We start from the raw sequence: 20,314 nt of genomic DNA, 5'->3' as shown, positions 1-20,314 counted from the left end.
CAAATAGAATAAAGGTTTCACAAATCTGAAAGTGTAATATAAAGGATACTTAGCCTCTCTGGGATAATCCAGTCCAGATTTTACCAATCTACGTATAGTGGTTTTAGATCCAGTGGCGGGCCGTGCATTTCACACCTAGGCCTTCAGTGATGTCCTACACAGTCCTACCTGAATTATTCCACCTCTTAATACCATCATTATGACGCCATGGCTCTAGAAACTATACATTTAGACAGAAACGCAGTATAACCGGGCGTTGCATCACCTTAACATAGTCAAGTACAACAGAGTTATATTAATATTTCTGAAGCATTTATAATCAATACATCAGCATTTACAGTTAACTCAATTAATCAGATTATCTGACAAACCGCTCCTTGACACCTGTGTCCGTCACATAACGCAGGACAAGTGCCAGCTGTGCTACATTACCCACATCTGACGTCTCGTCCACCATAACAGCGACAAAGGGTGCTTTTTTAATCTTCATTTTGATCTCTTCTCCCATCACTTCAGCAATAGCATAAATCAGGTCGTTTTGTATTTTGCCTGACGTCCCAGTAAACATGTTGTTTGTGTACAGGTGGTAATGCAAATCTGTGTTGTTCTCAGCAAGAAAAGAAAGAAGCTCCACGTAGTGTCCTCTGTTTCTGGACTCGGCGCTTTCATCGTGTCCCCTAAATGAAAGTTCCTGTTTACCCAAAAACAGGACACAATCAATCAGTCTTTCAATAATTCCCTATTTTTGTTCACCCTTTCGTTGTGGAGCTCCGTTTCCCTGCGCACTTGTTCGTTGAGCTGTAGATCCACTCGGGTGTCCCCAAAGGTTTTCAAAAGCACCAGTGCTTCCAAGTGCCCAGCCGTGCTTTGGTGTCTCGTTGCTGCCTTGGTTAGACAACTCAAGTTTGCAAGTTTAGTGTGGCTCCAAACACCAAATCGATCAGTTGCAAATACCAGGCATTCCCGGCAGTACAATTTGCAGTGCCTCTCGGAGGCTGTGAGCCAGGGGTACCGCTCGTAGTTTCCCTGCTGTGCTAGGCTCGCTAGCGTTGGAGTTGGTCGTTCCCTTTTCAAGATGTGTAGCTTTACTTGAAAAGTTCGTTTTGAAAATGGCGTTGTAATTATATCTTCGACCAAATTGATCTCTTCTCCTCCTTCAGCCATTGTGGGTTGAAAAAATAGCTTGTAGAAATCTACACAAATTAGCTCGCTCAAGTTCTAGTTCTGTTTGCTAGCTTTGCCCATAGACTGTATGGCTCTGCCTACTGCCTAGCTCTGCCTCTCAATATTGCTTATCCAATCAGAAGATGTGCACGTGCTAACGTTAGCGTACGCCTGCTAGCTGGCCCGTTGTCGCCACCACGAAATCTGATTGGTTAACGCCACAATTTTGTTTGCGTTCACTTTAAACTACAGCCGCCCGCACTGTTGATTCTGAAGGCCTAAGGGCAGATTTCTTTGACCCTAGCAACACATTATGGCTGAAATATGATTGGATAAAAGCTCTAACATAAAGGCCAGCCCTCCAAATCTCATTCTGAGGCTGGAAGCAGCGCAGCCAAGACGAACGCTATAAAATGAAGAGAATAGACTATGGGGAATAATTTAATACGTATTTGTGGAAAAAATATATCAAAATTTAATTTATATTCTGATGATGTTTAGGCCAGCAGAGAAGGCCTTGCTGGCATTGACGGCCCACCACTGTTTAGATCAGAACCTGGTCTAATGTGGTCTGGATGTGAAAAAAACAGTGAAATCTGCCATTTGTTATACAATAAAGCTGTCACAAATCCAAAACTGTATTATAAAGAATGTTTGAACTCTCTAGGATAATATAGTCCAAATAAATTGGCTATGCAGCGATTTAAGAGGTTCAAAGAACGGAGGATTGGTCGCTCAGCGCTGTAAATTAAATATCCCTTAACTTTCCCCTTAACTGCCGAATCTGAAGCTCTGAATCGAATACTAACTTCAGCGTCGTCCTAGCCTAACTGTTGTTAGCAATTGACAACTAATTAATAATTCTGCTAATGGGAGAAAGTTAATGCTTTGTATTAACTAACTTATCCTTTGCAGCCATTGGCAGCCACAACACAGCTTTTGTTTAAGTTTGATACACCTGTACTAGCAAATTCTGAGATATAAAGGATGCTTTAGAGTAAACTATTTACTGGTTAGCTAGCTGTTGTTAACCATTTAAAATTGAAGCCACTTCTCTGATGCTTAATGGCACAAATTAAACCCCTTGGCATAACTACTTTATTCAGTGTAACATATTCTAACTTACCACTGTCACGTTTTTCTTTTCCTCTTCCTCCTGCTTATGTTTTCTTTCATTATGTCCTGAAGGGTAATTTCACTTCATCTTAAAACCGCGCTGAAATGTCTAGCCTGTGACAGCACGCTAGGAGCACGGGGCCCACTTTAGGGGGAATCCCGACGTGTCATTTGCAGTGTTTTCTACATGGCAATACATTTAAGGGGGTTTCATGTTGTCGTTGCTGTGGACCAATGTTGTTCTGAGCCCCTTTCCCAAGTAGCATCGGGACCAATTTAGGGGGGTTCTAGAGATATCATTGCAGTGTGTTTTACATGGCCATTTCCATGATGTCGTTGCTGTGTGGACCAATTTAATCAACCTTCTCTGGGGGCCCCTTCCAGCTCAGGGCCCTAGGCAATTGCCTAGTTTGCCTACCCCGTTGCAACGCCCCTGGTTTCACTACAGGCCTATACACTGGTCTTGGCACACATTAGGCCTACTACCAGGACACACATGTTAATGAAACACAAGAAGGCTTTCCACAACACAATGTGAACTCATAGTGAGACTTGAAATAAAAGCAATAATAAATAAAATCAAAGCCAAGAGAGAGTCAGAGAGCTTCTGAAACACAAACATCAGCAGAACTGATTTGGAGGTGTGAACGCTGAAAAGTGCTTCAACAAGAGAAATATAACCCCTGTGTTTATGATTGATCACTTAAAGCACTTTAGTAAGGGTAGTCACATCATGATGATCCATAAGACTCTGATCATATGTATCATCAAGTTAAGAATACATAGAAACACAGGAGGCATAATAATATTGTTGAGTCCATGAAACTACATCAGGTCGTGTAACTGCACCTGTTCTCAGCAGAAAGGTCCTCCCATAGTTCGCATACTTCTTCAGCCACACAAATCTGGGTGGGGTAGTGCTTTCTATGTGCTATCAGAGCTTTGTTTCTGTCCCACTTGTGTTTGGTTAGGACAGCCTCTCGTTTTGGAGTGATCCATGTCCATTGTCTTCTGGTCAAATGAAGTATTCTCCATCATAACCAAAACTGGAATAAACCTTTAACATCACCAGTCTCATCATCCCATTCACAGCCATACATCAACTGGGCAATATGACACCTATAGAGTATTTAAAGAATTACATAAAACAGAGGAAGCAAAAATCTAAATTGTCTTCATATAGAAAATATTCTTAACTTTTTAATCTAAAACCAGAATGACTATTTTATTATCAAAATTGATGTAATTTTTCTGTTAATCAACTTATCAATTACTGTTATTAACTAACTATTTAAGCACTATATATGTTAATTATGGCATTGACACTCTGTGGCCAAGTAAAGACAATCTAATTCAATCTGTAGTACTACTCCAGCGGTGCTTTTAAACGTTTTAAACAGATGAGAGGACCAGCTTCTGGTTCTGCTGGTCCACACTGCTGGGTCTGTTATTTTGAACCGATCTGTATGCAATTAAACTACCTGCATAGTTGATGATGATATGAAGGGGACAACTTTCATTTCCCAAAAGGTGTGTTCTTTATGTGTGAGGATGCTATGGTATTTTGTTTAGTTTCACTACAGGTCATGCACTGGTCTTGGCACACACTGGGCCTATTATCAGGACACAATGTAATAAAACGTAAACACATTTCCATGAAACACTATTTAACTTCAGAGTTTTAATGTAAAATGAAAGCAATAATAAATCAAACCAAAGCAGAAAGACAGTCGGAGAGCTTCTAATACACACATTAGGTCAGCTCTGTCTGAATTGATTTGGAGCTATGGAAGCTGAAAAGTGCTTCAATAAGAGAAATGTAACCCCTGCGTTTATGTTTGAACACATGATGCTGTTTTGCAGTTAAATAAACCTGTTGGTAATGAATAGGACCCTAAAATGTTTTAGCAAAGCATCTACTCAAAGCATTATGTGGTTTGGGGAAGTTCCTCAGATAAGATGCACTGACTACCACACAAAGACATGCCAATAAAAGTTGTCACTGTGCCCTACCATTAACTCTGAATGACAGTGTGCTACCATTTTGTGTTTTCCTCCCATGTTTTGATGTCACCAACCTGCTGACCTGGCAGTCACTGCAGGTCAATTTGGGCTTGAATATTAGATTTTTTACAAACACTTTTTTTTTTTTCAGTAGATCAAGTACATAACAAAATACGTTTTGGGATATTACTGTTTTGATAAACTCTAAACTGAAATTCTTCACATAAAAACTTACTTTAAGTATCTTGAGCAGGTAGAAGCAGTGAGTGACAAACTACCTAGGAACCCAGAATGTTACTTGAATAACTCCTTTCTTATGTCTCTCTGCCAAACACTTCTGTTTCTATTCCTGGTAGGCTATATGACGTAGATCAACAAACCTAACCAGGGTTTAAACTGCAGCAGAATGCAAGGCAGTAGCATACATGATGTTTGCCTTTTCAGGACTCAGAGTGTTAGAGCTCCTCTACTGGGCAAAAGCAATACATCCCTCTGAGCTGTTTCTGGAAATCACCAGATGAGCCTGTTAGGTTTCGCTTATGAGTTGGTGTGTGACACAGATCAGGCATGATTTGCAATTTTGGCACCCAGCAAAAAGAGCGAGCTGGCCATGGTTGTTATGCTTTATCCCTGCCAGGCGACAGAGGCTTGTTGTCCTTCTCGTTTTGCCACACCCTTTGATGTTAAAGAAAATGTCTTCTGCATTAACAAAATAATCAGATGCACGGAAATAAAAGGCAAATGTTGGACTGACTTTCATTAGAAAAGTGTGTATAATTGGCTTTAAATCTATAAGAAACAAATAAAACGATTTAATTATAATGAATGTATTTATCATGAAACCAAATGTGCTTGTTCAAAGGAAATGCTTCCCAAGAGTTGCCCTCTTGATATGAAGGTCTTGACCTTGGTGTGTTGGATTATATTAATTGAATGTTCATAATCTTGCTGTAAAATGGATAAAAACAAAGGCTATGTGTGGGAATCCTGGTCCATTCATGACTGTTGTTTTCTCTCTTGTCCTTATCTGACCTCTGTTCTCAGACTGGATTCCTTTCCTAAAAGTGTGCAGCTTCACTATGCTTCTTACTCTGCTAGCCGGATTAAAGGAGTTAATGTTCACACACATCGGTTGTGCTCACACTCCTAAAAAAGGTAGTTATGCTAAAAATCATTGGCATGTTGTCATGTATTTGCAGATTAAATAGAGCAAGGAAGGAAAGCAAGGACACATAAAAGTGGTAGAACTAGGTAGGTTCAGATGTCATAGTAGATGATGGTGTAGCGCCATCTACCTGCAGAGGTGGAGATCTTCTCCTTTCAGACAGTTCCTGCTTCCATTGTCTGGGAAGGGCTAGTCTTTGAGTTTAAAGTTTGTTTTTTTTCAGATTGAATTTGTGTAGCAAGCTCAACTTTGGTAAATGCTGTTTTATTTTGAAACGATGACCGGAAGATTTAGTCTTTTTGTTTTTAGCTTCACGGATTCGGTGCACGTGAAAGTGAAACTAAACTGAATCCCGGAGTTGAGGGGGAGAACCCACGATATAAACTATTTTTCGTTAGTGCGATAGCAGCAAACAGGACCTGACAGCACCAAAAATACTTACAATCATGACTGAGCTCTCTACAATCTACAAACTGTCGTTGGTGGCCGTTATGTGCTTCATAAAAGGTAAGGTTGCTGTATCCGTCGATAATTACGTCGATATTGTTGCTCTGTTTGGCCACTACACCAGCAAGACTTCTCATGTTAAATATAAATGTGCACTGTTAGCTGCAGAATACTTCTACAGTATTAATTATGGCTCTCTTGATATATTTAAAAGTCAACAATAATTTCAGGAATTCTGAAAATAGCAACGTAGCTGTCTTACGTTACTATAGTAGTTTCCATTTTGAAAAATGACTTTTAACTTAACATTTCACAATATTGATAATGTGATGTCTAATCAGTGGAAACCCATATGCCGAATTATACAAAACGTTTAAGTAATATACTGTGTACAATGTCCTGTTTGTACTTCATTTTTATCTTTAACATTATGTTAAATAAGGCTATATTTCTAAAGGGAGTTTGGTGTGCATAGCCAAAATTTGTTTTTAGAGCAAAAATATATAGCAAATATTAAAAAATACACAGATAATTCTTGCTAAAGTTCAAACATTGACATGAAAAAGCAAAACAAAATTATTAATATGACAGCAAGCCAGTCGACCGGAGCTTCCCCAGGAGGAAAGTCCCACTTTTACTTTGTCTGTTAGGGTTTGATTCCCTTGATCCCTCAATGCTTGACATAATTGGTCCCACATTTGTTAAATTACTTTAACATTAAATATGTTATATTATATATTATATGTTATAATAATAAAATAATAAAACATGTTTTAAGAAAATTACACACACAATGAATAGATTGTTAAAATTAGGAGAATATTGGACTGTAGCCACTAAAGAGTAAACACAGCTACGGTTTAAAATTAGAATAAAGTGCTATAATGCTCCTATTTCACACTGATTTAGAAAAATATATATATATATATATATATATATATATATATGTATGTGTGTGTGTGTGTGTGTGTGTGTGTGTGTGTGTGTGTGTGTGTGTGTATTGGTAATTCACTGTTAAATCTATTGTTTGAAGCCTGCAGCAGCAGCTGTCCAGTGTTGGATTGCTGGTTTGTTCAGGAGAGAACGGGTCGAGGGGGAGGTTTAACTGGAGCTACAAACCAGGAAAAATCCCTGCTTCACATCAGGACAGATGCACACAGCCACACAGCCAAGTCCCTACAGGCTCCATCTGATGTCAACCCCGACAGAGTCTACTCTATCACCGGTTAGTGCAAAATGACACATTAAACAGGATGTGCAGGGTATAAATCTGCATGTGTGTGGCTCCATGGCCTTTACCATCAGCCAGTCTTAATGTATGCTACATTATAAGCCTCCAGCAATATACGTGAAAAGAGATGTTGTTCTATACATTTATTATTATACATCATTGCACTTTTTGAGATGTGGGAAGTGATTCATATCTGTAGATCCAGGCTATGTATTCATTATTTTACTTTTTTCACAGTTTTAGTACTGATATAGTCTTATATTTTCTCTTAAGAAATGCTTGTTTTACATTACAATATAGACTGTGGATATGGGATAAGTGTTGCATCATTTTTTGATTCATATTCAAATTTTTGCCACCATTATCATTTATATGATACATTTATAATAATTTTAAAAAGTGTTTTTCTGATTTAATGCTAAAAAATCTAAATCCTTTAAAACAGGCCTGAAATGTAGCCCTCAATCATCATCGAAGTAAATGTCCTGGCTCTGGGTTATTCACGTTACCCTCTGAAAACTCTTTCCTTAGACCCAGCCGCCACGCTCTGCCACCGCTCTCTGAACCCTCCCAGAGGCTCGGTGGAAAAGCCCCAGTGTGAGATCAACCCCTTCTCGCCGCAGCCTTCTGACCTCAAATGGGTTGCTCCACTCACAGACTCCTCCTTAAGTCCCATATACCTGCAAGCTGATTGGTTTTCAACTTCCCTACAGGGCCTCAACAAACAGCTGGCCGTTTCCTCTATCATGCGCGCTCCAAAAGCAACCAAAGAGCACAATGGTAATGATTTCTGACACAAAACAATTGTGACCCAGGGGCTCCCCTAATATGGCTGTTTCAATTAGAGATACACTCAAAAAAATAATTAAGTCGGTCAGTAATTGAATTGTATGACATATGTGGTAGTTTGACTCTCTCTCTTCCTCACTGTCTGTTTGCTCAGTGATCCTCAGTGTGACAAGCAAAACGGTCTCAGTGCAGTCCAGACTCGGGGAACCAGTGCTGCTGGATTGCGGTTTCTGGATTGACCCTTCCTCGCCTCTATCCGGGTCAGGTTTTGCTGTAGAATGGCGCTACCAGTTCAGAGGCGATGGACGATTGGTTCTGGCCTACGACGGGAAAACCGACCGCTTGGCTGATACAAAAGAGAAAGGGGCCACATTGGACTTTGAGGGACTGCACGAAAAAGGAAATGCGTCTCTGATCCTGCAGGAAGCAGAAGTTCGTCACTCCGGGATGTATATTTGTTCGGTGTATCTGCCGTACATTGTGGCTCAGGTGACGTTGGATCTTGAGATTGTAGGTAAGGGAAAATGTATGTGCTTTACGTTGTGTTTAAAGACACACCTGCATGTCTCTGCTCTCAGAAAAAGTTATATCTCATTATTGGCAGTTACACAAAGCCTGTAATTGTTTATTGTCTGCTGGTAAACAACATTGAAAAACAAGATTATTATTAACCTCTCTTAATGTCTTTCCTCTTATTTTTGCTCCTCCATTTCTTCCTCCTTCTACACAGAACCTCCCTCCCTCTCCATCTACCCATCCCCTCTCCCCTTCGCTGTTCAAGGCCAGACTTTGACTGCTCAGTGTGAGGCGTCCGGCTTTGCCCCCCTATCCCTGGAACTGAGCTGGGAATTCAAAGGCATCAATGGGCAGTCCAGGCCTCTGGGATCAGGCAGCGTTACGGGCCACAGGCAGGCCTGGGATGGGACCTACAGCCAGAGCAGCCGGCTGGAGCTGGATACGACTAAACTAGACCTGGGTCGGGGAGGGGAGGTCACCTGTGTCGCTGTCCATCTTGGAGGCACAAGACAGGCCAGCGTGACCCTCAATGTCATCGGTAATGTGAACATTTTTTGTTGTCTTAGATAGTTTTCAAGCTCTTTTGGTGACAAGGCTTTCAAACTTGTACACCAAGATATAGGCCAAAAAGTGATCTATAGTAATAATGTGGTAAGTATCATATGCAGATATATTAATATTAAAATGATAGCGTTATAAGAGACCATCTTTTGGGATTATGGTTATTACGATACATTATAGCCTACAGGTTGTATTTCCCGCTTTTTAAGACAGCATTATAGATAAGTGATGCCCTTTTCTAAAATGTATTTAACTGTTATAATAAGTTTAATGAGCAGTTTATCAGAATCAGAAATCCTAGTCCCACAGCAGGGAAATTGAATGTCTTTACCTGCTTTGATATCCAATCAAGTAAACTTTTATTATGACCCAACCCTTAAATAACGCCGTGAATATCTTAATTTGATCTCAATATTTATGGTTCTGACTTAAGCTGTAGAGGGACTGGTGCTCATTATGCTAGATTATAGTAATTTCACGCTATGGGCCAGTTAAGAAACATGGACAGTATAAAATAGGGATGTAATCTTGTAACACACCTAATATACTTTATATGATGGCTCTGGTGGAATATATTTCTTTTAAAGGATGAGTGTTGAAAGTTACATTCATTATTTGTATGACGCTGCATAACAAATATACAAGTCATATAAACTGGAATCAATAAAGACTTAGGGTTCTTTTGTCTTTAAAGGTTTCAGTACTCCCTCCATCGAGGACTCCATGGCAATGGTCGGTGTAGCGCTAGTCCTCTATGGTCTTATCAAGTTTGTCTCTTGGACTTTCACCAGCTCAGGTAACACATAACTCATAAAAAAATCCATGTGTACTTACAATAATAATAATAATTTATCCTCTCATTTATTGTTTACTACTGTTAATGACTTGTTGTCTTTTCGCTTTACACAGGCTCAGATGTGGCTGGCCAACAAGAGAAGGTATTGTTACATTTTCAAAACAAAAGTTCATAATTCATAAAGTGTTGTTACTAATTTAACACATGTACACTCTTTTTTTATCACTGGAAGTTGATTTTCATGTCTCCCTCAATAATACTTTTCAATTTCTTCCATTTGTAGAAGGACAAGTAAAGAAGAGTGACATCCACTGCAGTAAAAGTGTGATACTGATCCAATTTTGGATGGGGTTTAGCAGGACATATCTTCGTATTCTTTTTTTTTCACTGATCCAGAGAGAACCTTGCTTGCTTTCACAATTTTTAAAATAGTAATAATTCTTAGGGATTGAAATTCTGTACTGCAAGGATATTTTCTGCGAGAATTCTATCTAAAAGGGCTTCTGCTCCGTCTAAACATGTTAGTTGTAATTTTTCTTTTGAGAAAGGGGATGTAGCTGGTAAAGGACCAGAAACTTAGAGGATTTCAAATGGTAATGTGTTGAAATAACAGCTACAATGTGGGGATGTTAATGATTCCATGATTCCATATGATGCTACTCTTTGTTAAAACTTTTACCTTTGAAGTAATAATGAGATGAGAGGGAGCATAAAAATAAATAAATAAAAACATATTTTAAAAATGTCCCAGGAGTGTGAAAAATTAATTTATTAGACGTAACATGTCAAAAACCACAAACTGAATCTGGTTTTTGTAAATACAAAAAATATTTTATGGTGTGTGTATTGTGATTTCTTTTTTTAATGTGTGTGTTTGTACGTTACGCTGTTACTTTTGTACCCTTTGGTAGAAATTATGCTTTTACAGCCTGGGTTAAGTTAGGGAAGGCAACATTCAAGATGTGTTTAATCTTAATTTAAGTGTGAATTGAAAAATAAATAAAATGGTTTTTTTTAAACATGCTGCCCCTTGATTCCTGTATTCCTGTTTATGAAATGTCACATTATTTGAAAAATATAATAGAAACAACTGTCCATATTGTTGTGTTTGTGTTCTTACTAACAATTCAGAACCATTCTGCAACAATTCAGATAAATAAAATGCAGTGACCCATGTTATAAATGGTATCTACTGTATCACGCATTGATGTGACTTCCGTTGCTCTTTTCACAATAAAACTACATGGGGAAATATATTTTGTTTTGGAGAGGTGTTAATACTTGACTGAAAATATGTACGAATATGAAAAAAAGTGTTGTATTCGTATAATAAGCAATGGAATAATAAGTTAATCAGAACTGTTCAATTCACGCCACACAACATAGCCTTTATTCATACTCTTACACTTGTACTGATAAGCCTACTTGTTTGCATCTTGTGTTGCCGCTAGATAGTATTCGTGTGGTTGCATCGTTTAAATGCACACCGGATAGCAATTTAAGTAAAAACAATGTGAAAGAAAGTTAAAAAATGCTCAAAAAGTGTTTTGACTTGATTGTATGTTGTTTTTAGTAAAGAGCCATCTTAATGTCGTTTTATTAGGGTTTTCCTATGTTGTATATTTATTAATACAGTAAAATAATTCTTAAATACATAAACTGTATACATTTATTCTCACTGAACGACAGCCACCCAATGGCTAACGCTTTTACTGACTGTACGCCATCTATTATCCAATCAGAGGCTTCGGTGCTGCTATGACTTTAGCGGGTACACTTCATACACTTTCGACAAAGAGCTGTCCATATTCGACAGCATAGCGAAGTTAAATAGCGTTTTTTTTTGGATAACAGAAAGTATGTGGGCTTAAAGTACGGTTTTAAATAGTATCATGGATTTATGTTTGTTGTGAGTCATGTTAAAAACATCATGCAGGCTTCTCTTCTGGGTCGTATGTTTTCTTACTTCGTTCACTTACTTGGTCACAATGCTAACTAGCTAATGCTAAAGCTACCTCGAGCACAACATTCTAATGGTGGATCGTGGAAAAACTTCCCTTTTTGTCTTCACGTGAAGTCGCTCGTAAACAAGAGGTCTGTATGTGTGAGTGTGTCATGAGTGTGTGGTAGTCTAAGCCTTTAATTCTTAACCATAGCTTGTATCTAATTTGCCATCAGTAAGGTTTTCCTGTTATCAATATTATGTCATGCCGCCATTTAGTTTCACTTATAGCCGCTGACTGTTCGTCATCACTGTTCATTCTTTCAACCATAGACAGCATTATGCTATGCTAGCACGTCACAGGCTTATTTATGGTCGTGTTTCTATGTGTAAGTACCAGAAGTGGAACAATTATTAAGATAAGTATCTTAAGAAGTGAAATGATCAATATTTCAGTGTCGAAACACAAGTAAAAGCAATAACTTGTGAGTACCTGTTCTTTTAAGTTTGATTTCCAGCTTCATACTGTTTCTTTGACACCCTGTACTTCCAGGTGACCTTATAAACATTTTTCCTTTATTTTCTGAAATCAGAAACCACTGACACTTTGGATGGCCGTGGCTCCCGCCTTCATGGCAGATAAGATCATAGTCCTTGATGATGACGATGAAGAGGAGATCCCTCAACCCTCCTGCTCTGCCTCCACCTCATCCTCCCAGCATAAAGCCAAAATTGTCTCCCCCCTCAGAGCTCAGCAACCTGCCCCTACCCACATTACCCAGTCACCTTTTGCCTCAGCCAAGAAGAACACACACGTTCTGCAGGCGGAGAACCAGAGGTTGTTTTCTGACGTGAGTTCATATCAAGTTCATATTAAGTGCTTTATCCAAAGTTGTTGGTCATTGTAGCTGTTCTGCAAATAACAGTGATTGAACTATAGACAAATGTACAGTCCAAACTATATTAGCGTTTGGCTTCCTAGTTTTTGTCTTTCTCACCGTAAAAACACGGTGGCATTTTATTAATATAGTCGCTGGTCATTGCAGAGATCTTTGTATCAATCACCTGTCCACAACTTTAATCAGATGTGCAAAACGTCCCTCTTAACTCTTGACAATAGTCGTCATATACAGAGAGTTGTCATTTTCTTGAGAATACATCAATAGCTGGGCACACCTGAATCCCAATGTGCTGATAGTGTCTGTATTGATTGTTCTATTAAAACATCTTGCCTTCTCATCCTTCATATTTTCTTTCCTCTTAGTTTGTGGAGCACTGCGCATCTCTCACCCAGGACTGCCCCGAGGTCTTGACTTTCCTCCAAACCAAACATGCCAAGGCCTCCCCCGACTATCTGTCATCAGTGGAGTTCAGGAACACCTTGGGACGATGTTTGACTCGCGCTCAGGCCAATCGCTCCAAAGCCTTTGTCTATATCAGTGAACTGTGCACTGCACTCAAGCAGAATGCAGCCAAGAGGAGGCTGATCCTATCCAAGGTTGAACCCCGGCCTTCTACCTCAGCATCAAGTTTCCAGTCTACCTCTGTTATGTTCCAAAATGAAGACGTGGCTAATATGAAAATGGAGGAGGGAGACGGAGGGGTGAAACTGGAAGCGGGAGATAAAGAACCTTCCACCTCTGGGCTGCAGGAGGACCAGGAAGCAGTGAAAAAGGCAAAGAGGGCGTCCAAGAAACAGGTCAGTGATGAAAACTACTAGGTATGATTTGTTTGTTTTTTATCATAATGATCTTAATATACTTCTGCAGTTTCTTTTTTTAATAGACATGTTTTCAGTGTTTAATAAGTGCTTTCTGGTACATGATCTCAAAACTAGGGTAGTTTATTTTGAAGAATATTCCCATAATTAAGTTCACTGTTGAGTAAAATGCGCTTGTGTGTTTTTATGTGTGTTGTTTTTTATGGCCACACTTTTTGCCTTATTAATATGGTGTAATGGCACCTGGTTAACTCGGTAGCCTTAGAAACCATTAACCAATCACAACCTATTTCTTATTTCTTTTATCCCTGACTAACTTCAGAGACGTAGAGCCAAGTAAACCAAACATCCCGGGTTAAACGGCTACATTTAGGATAAGAAGTCCGTGTGAGCAAACACGCCTGACACTTCATGTCTTTTCCCCAATTACCCTCAGATAGCGTACCTGGAAAACCTACTGAAGCTGTACAACGACGAGATCTGCCGCCTGCAGCATGCCGAGCTGAGTTTGGACGACCTGGGAAATGAGGGCTCTTCGTACATCCAGGAACACAAGCTCAAACGCAAGGTCAGGCTGTCGGCTCCGCTTGTTATAAACCCTGCTGAAACTGTTGAAAGAGCCTTTGCACCAGGTTATTATAATCACACCTGTCCTACTCTCTTCCTCCAGATGATGAAGATTTATGAAAAGCTGTGTGAACTAAAGAGCTGCAACACGCTAACCGGCCGAGTCATCGAGCAGAGGATCAGCTACAATAGCACCCGTTATCCTGAGATCAACAGGAGGGTGGGTGCTGGTTTAAACCGTTTAAAGTGTTAAATTAAAGTCAAACACTGGGAGGAACTTAGCATACTAGTAGAGTAACTAGCCAAGATATTAGCAATTACCTCTAACCTTCTCAGCGATATCTTGAGGTCAGCAGTGATCCTTTCACATAAAATATGAGCCTCCTACAGCTAAGCTCCAACCTGCATGAAATGGATTTTATTACAGTCAGCTAGGTTTGAGAAATACATAGAGCACAATACAAAACAGAAAATTACAGAACCTTAAAAGAGTTGAATCTTACTAGTTTTGAACCTTCAGGATTTTAATATCTGGTGTTGTAATATAGACTTTAGTTGGAAGCTGTTTTCCTATGACTGTTTCTATGTGGTTGAATTTGATATGCTTACCCTATGTTCCTTCCTCCTGTCAGATTGAGCGCTTCATCAACAGTCCTGAGGCGCAGAGGAACCCTCCGGATTACCAAGACATCCTCCAACAGGTGCTGCACGCCAACGAGCGCCACAACCTGTGCCTGAGCCGGAAACTGTTGAACCAGATCGCACAGGAAGCTTTCAGAGAGACCGGGAGCCGCATCCAGGAGAGGCGTCACCTGGACCTGGTGTACAACTTTGGCTCGCGCATCACTGACACCTACAAGCCCGGTAAGGCTTCAGGGAGGGATGGTCTGTCTGCTGATGCTGCGGCAGACTGACAGTGTTCTGACTTTACTGAAAGGCCCATTACCAACACAAATGTAATAGTTATTACATCACAAAAGGAACACTATATTTCTACTTTTTGGTGACGGGGAGCAAATTTAAATGTTGACTTTTATTTTTTTTCTCTTGGTAAGATGAGCAAAGTAAAATTCAACAACTATCAGTATAGTACAAACCAAACAAATTAACAAGACACGCAACATAAAGTATTTTCTATAGACTGAAATGGTGTGTGCTGAAGCAACAGTTCTTTTGCGTCTACCCTATTTACAATTCACAACCTATGACAACATACCTACCATATTTAGCACAATGCAGCAGTCTACCTTTTATATGGAACGCATTGATTTTTTTCACCATTTTATTACAAATGTACATTCCTCTTTCTCCGCCGTCTCTCATTTGAACACTCAGACTCTTTCAGGGATTTATTTCTCAATGGGCCATAGGTTTGGTTTGCAGTTCAAAGACGACGGATCCATTCAGACACACATGATAGATATGTGGTATTGCAGGGGCCACTGGTGCAAAGACACATTTTTCCCATTTCCTATCTGACAAATATATTGACCTGTGCTTGCCCTTACTTGTTCCTTTTGATCTATTCCCCGCCCTCCTCCACTGTTCCTCTCTTCTCCGCTACAGCCTCAGACCCGGCTCTGTCAGACACCTCCCTGCTGCGGAAGCTTCGTTCAAACAGAGAAGTGGCCTTATCCAGTCTTGATGAGGTCATCAGAAAGTACGCCGCCAAACAGGATGACACAGAGGAGCAGGAGAGGGCCAGACGCCTGGACGGCAAAGACAAAAAGGTAAGAGGGAGGAGGAAAATCACTTGCTGCTTCCGTTGTCTCGCATGCTTTTGTTTTGTTATTTATGTAAAATGACTTAAATCTTGTTTGACAAAACTCCTATCAACACATGAAGGCACCGTAGTGTGGAATTCTTTAACATAAGCTACCTTATCTGTTTTTCCTCTCAATATAGAACGAATGGACAGCCGTAGTGTAAGGCCAACTTCAAGCCAATGGGATCAAACTCTGACTGTTACATGTCCTATCCATTTCAGGTCAACAAATCCGAAAATGGAGAAGAGAAAAAAGAGGTGAACGGCGATGCACAGAAGGAGGAGGAGGTGGAGGAGGAGCAAGAAGAAGAGGTGGACGAGGTGGAGGAGGAGCAAGAAGAAGAGGTGGAGGAGGACGATGAAGAAGATGAGTCGTCAGACACAGACATCGAGGAGGAGATCCAGGCCAGCACTCAGCAGGCTGGAGGTCAGAGGTCAAATTTTGACGGCTAATGTGTTTTGTTTCCTGCTAATGTCAGTAACAGTATAATCTCCGTAATGTCAACAAACGTCTAAACATATTTCTTTGATGATTTTGGGTTAAGAATGGCTCGATTAGGGAAACATATCTCCTGAGTATCTCTGGTTCAAATGTCATTAATTTCCCTCTTTGTATAGACAATGATGATGATGATGATGATGAGGAGGAGGAGGAGGAGGAGGAGGACAGTAACGAAGCAGAACCTGCACGTGATGCTGCCAACGGGGACATTCAGACAGATGAGTTACCAGGAATCGTAACCGGGGTTAAAGAAACAAACGTGAAAGACGAGGAGCCAGTCACAAGTGGTCTCAGTCCTCTTTCTGATGGAAGCAACTCCCAAATCTCTCCGCTGTCTGACCTCCCCTCCCCTAGACAGAGCCCCAGCCAATCAGAGCCCATGCAGACTGAGGAAAAGACGCCGCTGTCTAATGGCGACCCCGCATCATTAGAGGAGCCTGTGGATTCCTCCAACCACGTTTCAGTCGTGACTGTTGCCACCAGCAAAGACACTGAGGACGCTGCAGACGTCTCTTCAGCAGCAGCCAATGGGGTGACTTTGCCACTGTCGCCAGCAGTCCTCGCAGAAAACTGTGACACACAGACCAACGGCACGTCGCCGCCGCCGCCCAGCCTCAGAGCCAGGAGGAGCCACAAGCGAAAGAGGGAGGAAACGATATCAGGGAACTCCCAAAACACTAAGCACATACTCATCCACGACAGGTACAGGCTTTAATGGTATAGGTTTGACCGAACAAAACATCCTGATGAAAATGGCATTGATGTATTTGAGCGGATTTAGGTATAACAGAAAGGAGGAAATAAGGCTTTGATGCTGCTGCAGAATCACAGGCAAGCAGCCCTGTCCTGCTGCGAGGGAGTTAACCTGTTCAACCTGATCTAAAATTAATGATTCACTTTTACCTTTGTACTCTCAAGGAACAGAAACTAGAAACTACTTATTAAGAGGCAAAACACTGTTTTGTTTCAGATTATACCAGCAGCTTTAACACATTTATAAGTGAAGACCCTCATGTAGAGGAAATGCATATAAAATATATTTAACTTTGCCCAAAATTTCATAGAGGAGGATTAACCAAACCCAATTTTGAAAGGCCACTTTCAAAGTAGGTAACTGACATAGAGGTCTAGTACACTTTGATAAATAATAATGTTGCTCTGGATACATCTGTGATTCTACCTTCACTCCCCCTATGCTTTGTCTCTATCCTCCTCTACATGGACGGCTCCCTCCTCAGTGACGTGGATATCCCTCTGGATATGCACGCTTTCACCTGGAGCTCTCCAGAGCAGGCAGAGTTAACCCGAGCGAACACTCCAACCCAGGAAATAGTCAGCAGCTCCCAGTCGACACCGCCGCCCAAGAAAAACAAGGTGAGGCCCACAGAGAGATCAGGAATTAGTGAATGAACGGCACATGTTTACCCAGAGTGGCCACTAGAGTAAGTTTCAGGAATATGCTTAACCAAGTCGCACAAACCTTCTTTCCTTATGTATTTAATGTGTTTACTTTGTACGTTTTACGGGTGATTCCAGTCCGTTTCAATGTCACTTATTCAGAGTATTTGTCCGTTGAGGCTTTGTTTTTCCAGATTATTTTATTTTTTAAAAAGAGGAAACAATCAATTTCAACTGATGATCAAACAGTAATTGTACTTCCTGCTAGATGTAGATATGTTATATAAATAATAAAGAGGAAATCTTTCGTAGGTTTCATTAATACAGAGTGATTTCTACCTAGGGTTTCATTATGAGCGCTCATCAAACTGTGCTGTGTGTGTTTGTGCTTCCAGGTCAACGTGGCCACACAGTGTGACCCAGATGAGGTCATCATCCTGTCAGACTCAGACTGACATTTCACCTTTGACCTCTCACTGGACTGAAAGAGTGTTCACACTTTTTTTTCAGGACTGGCCTTGTGTGCTGGTTTGTAGTAAGAGGAAACGATTTGGAAAGTTATGAATTTAGCATCCAATATTATATCATCCAATATATAAAAAAAAGGCTTGAATAAAAATGATTCTGTAATCAAAATAGAAAGAAAGCTGTTTAATCTGGACATGTTTTTTGGAAAATCAAGGAGTGATCCTGTGCTGCTGTGCCCTCCAGAGAACACTGCTGTCCCTGTCCTCTCTGTGATGCACTAAAGTCAACCTCATCCAGATCACATGGCTGATCCAGACTTCTGGCGCAGTGTTTCCTGCCTTTCAGTGTAACACTAATAATGCTTCAGTTATTAGTAGCATTGAAAGGAATCTGTTGCCGCTCTCAACGCAGATGAAAAAACAACTTCTCTTGTGGTGAACTTTTGTTGGTGTGCTTAAAGATGGAAACCAGTGCCTGAAAACATGACCTGTGAGACGGACAGGGAGTATTGTTTTCACAGACACTCGACTGGCGGGGCCGTACCGCTAGTTTGTTTACATTTTTATATTTCAATCTCTTTTTTTCCCACAAAGGAGAGAGGGGAGGTCAATTTCATTCGCTACCTATGATGTGTGTGAAGTAAGCGAGCTGTGTTCTCCGGGTGGAGATGGGGACTGCAGCTGTGATTATGGAGGAAAACAATGTTTTTTATGTTTTACCTCAACACATATTTTTATTTTTAGGTTTATGATAAAGTTTAAAGTTAATATTTTTATTGAGATGTATGTGTCTTGCAGGATAGCTATATAGTTCCCAGTTTTGACATTTTTAAATTACACATATGGACAAAGCTAATATAGAATTGTTTTAGCAATATTCATATTTTACTTATTGTAAACAGATCCCATGAAAAGACCAACGCTGGGGAATTGTTACTAAACTCTGTAGCTTTCAATTGATTTTTTTAATCTAAAATCCATTAAAAGATACAAAAAAACCCGAATGAGGTTGCGCTGGCTGACATGTTCCTTTTTTAAGATGAACATGAATGAGTTTATCTTAGGGCCCACATACTCTGTCCTGCTGCTGCTTGAAATAGTCCCAAACAAAAGCACTCCTTGAGTAATGTTTGTTGGGGAAAAACTACAGAAACCAGGATAGATATGTACTACCACCTTATTGGTTATTGGTATTTGTTGACATTAAGACTTATTCTTTAAGGAACTAAAGCATAAGCTATGACTGAGATGACTAATTGATGCCGCTCCGTCTAATCATTAAATTTTACTCCTATAACTTAATGTGTCCCCAGAATGTAAGCCAAATCTGAACTCACCAAACGTTTATTCTGACACATTAAGAGGTGTTCCTTCCTGTCATTACACTGAATTCAGAAGGTTTTTTTCCATGAAAGTAGAAATAAAACAAACTCTTTTATAAACAAGTAAACTGGCTTTGTAATTGAATGGTCATGTTGGACCTTTTTAAAGCAATTTGACAAAATCATTTTAATTGTTCAAAAGGTGTCTTTTGTGAGTTAGTGTCTATTTTAAAGGTGTTTTTCCTTTCTTCAGTTAAATACGTTGCTGCACTTCAGATCTCTAGCAATTGGTGATTTGTTTTCCTTTATTACAGACAGTTGTCCGGTGCTCATTTAATGGAGCCTTTTTAACCCTTTGGTGAAGGCAACAATCCCTATCTTTGTCTTTTCACCTGAATCCAATGTTTATTATTTTCCAATTAAACCCAACGAAGGTTATATTTTGGAGTAAACAGACTTCCCAATGGAATACGTTATCACAGATGCTAGGCCTCATTTATGCAGAGCGGTGATCCATCCACTGTGAAGTGTTTTTTCATTTTTGATAAATAAATGATATTTTTTTAATGATTACAGACTCTGTTACTTAATGCGCTTTTTACTTGTTCTTGAATCTATTGAATACATGTTTATAGCGTGAAACCAAGACTTACAGTATCTCACAAAAGTGAGTTACTCACTTTTGTGGCCAGCGGCTTAGACATTAATGACTGTGTGTTGAGTTGTTTTGAGGGCACAGCAAATTTACACTGCTATACAAGCTGTACACTGACTACTTTACATTGCATCAAAGTGTCATATCTTCAGTGTTGTCCCATGAAAAGATATAATAACATATTTAC

At 40.0% G+C, this 20,314-nt stretch overlaps 2 protein-coding genes across 2 annotated transcripts; both read left to right on the top strand.

Moving 5' to 3' along the window:
• The first annotated feature begins 5,601 nt into the window (after positions 1-5,601).
• tapbp.1 (TAP binding protein (tapasin), tandem duplicate 1) lies at positions 5,602-10,808 on the top strand. The gene is made up of 8 exons (XM_063899588.1): positions 5,602-5,956; positions 6,930-7,121; positions 7,659-7,907; positions 8,071-8,430; positions 8,647-8,970; positions 9,688-9,789; positions 9,903-9,931; positions 10,073-10,808. The coding sequence occupies exons 1-8, from the start codon at positions 5,896-5,898 to the stop codon at positions 10,082-10,084; spliced, it is 1,329 nt and encodes a 442-aa protein (XP_063755658.1). The 5' UTR covers positions 5,602-5,895; the 3' UTR covers positions 10,085-10,808.
• Positions 10,809-11,565: 757 nt separating this feature from the next.
• Positions 11,566-20,042, top strand: daxx (death-domain associated protein). The gene is made up of 11 exons (XM_063898759.1): positions 11,566-11,883; positions 12,325-12,582; positions 12,996-13,430; positions 13,888-14,019; positions 14,122-14,238; positions 14,651-14,882; positions 15,585-15,748; positions 16,006-16,210; positions 16,402-16,987; positions 17,524-17,659; positions 18,079-20,042. The coding sequence occupies exons 2-11, from the start codon at positions 12,343-12,345 to the stop codon at positions 18,136-18,138; spliced, it is 2,307 nt and encodes a 768-aa protein (XP_063754829.1). The 5' UTR covers positions 11,566-11,883; positions 12,325-12,342; the 3' UTR covers positions 18,139-20,042.
• Positions 20,043-20,314: the final 272 nt, after the last annotated feature.

This window comes from Eleginops maclovinus, chromosome 13, assembly GCF_036324505.1.
Source record: "Eleginops maclovinus isolate JMC-PN-2008 ecotype Puerto Natales chromosome 13, JC_Emac_rtc_rv5, whole genome shotgun sequence".
Taxonomy (NCBI): domain Eukaryota; kingdom Metazoa; phylum Chordata; class Actinopteri; order Perciformes; family Eleginopidae; genus Eleginops; species Eleginops maclovinus.
The sequence above is the reverse complement of the archived record's forward strand: the minus strand, read 5'-3'. Positions and strand labels throughout refer to the sequence as shown.

Coding starts and splice junctions, on each gene's coding strand:
- tapbp.1 (XM_063899588.1), top strand. CDS start 5,896: ATGACTGAGCTCTCTACAATCTACAAACTGTCGTTGGTGGCCGTTATG. Junction 7,908..8,070: donor AGCAACCAAAGAGCACAATG/GTAATGATTTCT, acceptor CTGTTTGCTCAG/TGATCCTCAGTGTGACAAGC. Junction 8,971..9,687: donor CGTGACCCTCAATGTCATCG/GTAATGTGAACA, acceptor TTGTCTTTAAAG/GTTTCAGTACTCCCTCCATC.
- daxx (XM_063898759.1), top strand. CDS start 12,343: ATGGCCGTGGCTCCCGCCTTCATGGCAGATAAGATCATAGTCCTTGAT. Junction 14,239..14,650: donor ATCCTGAGATCAACAGGAGG/GTGGGTGCTGGT, acceptor TCCTCCTGTCAG/ATTGAGCGCTTCATCAACAG. Junction 14,883..15,584: donor CACTGACACCTACAAGCCCG/GTAAGGCTTCAG, acceptor TCTCCGCTACAG/CCTCAGACCCGGCTCTGTCA.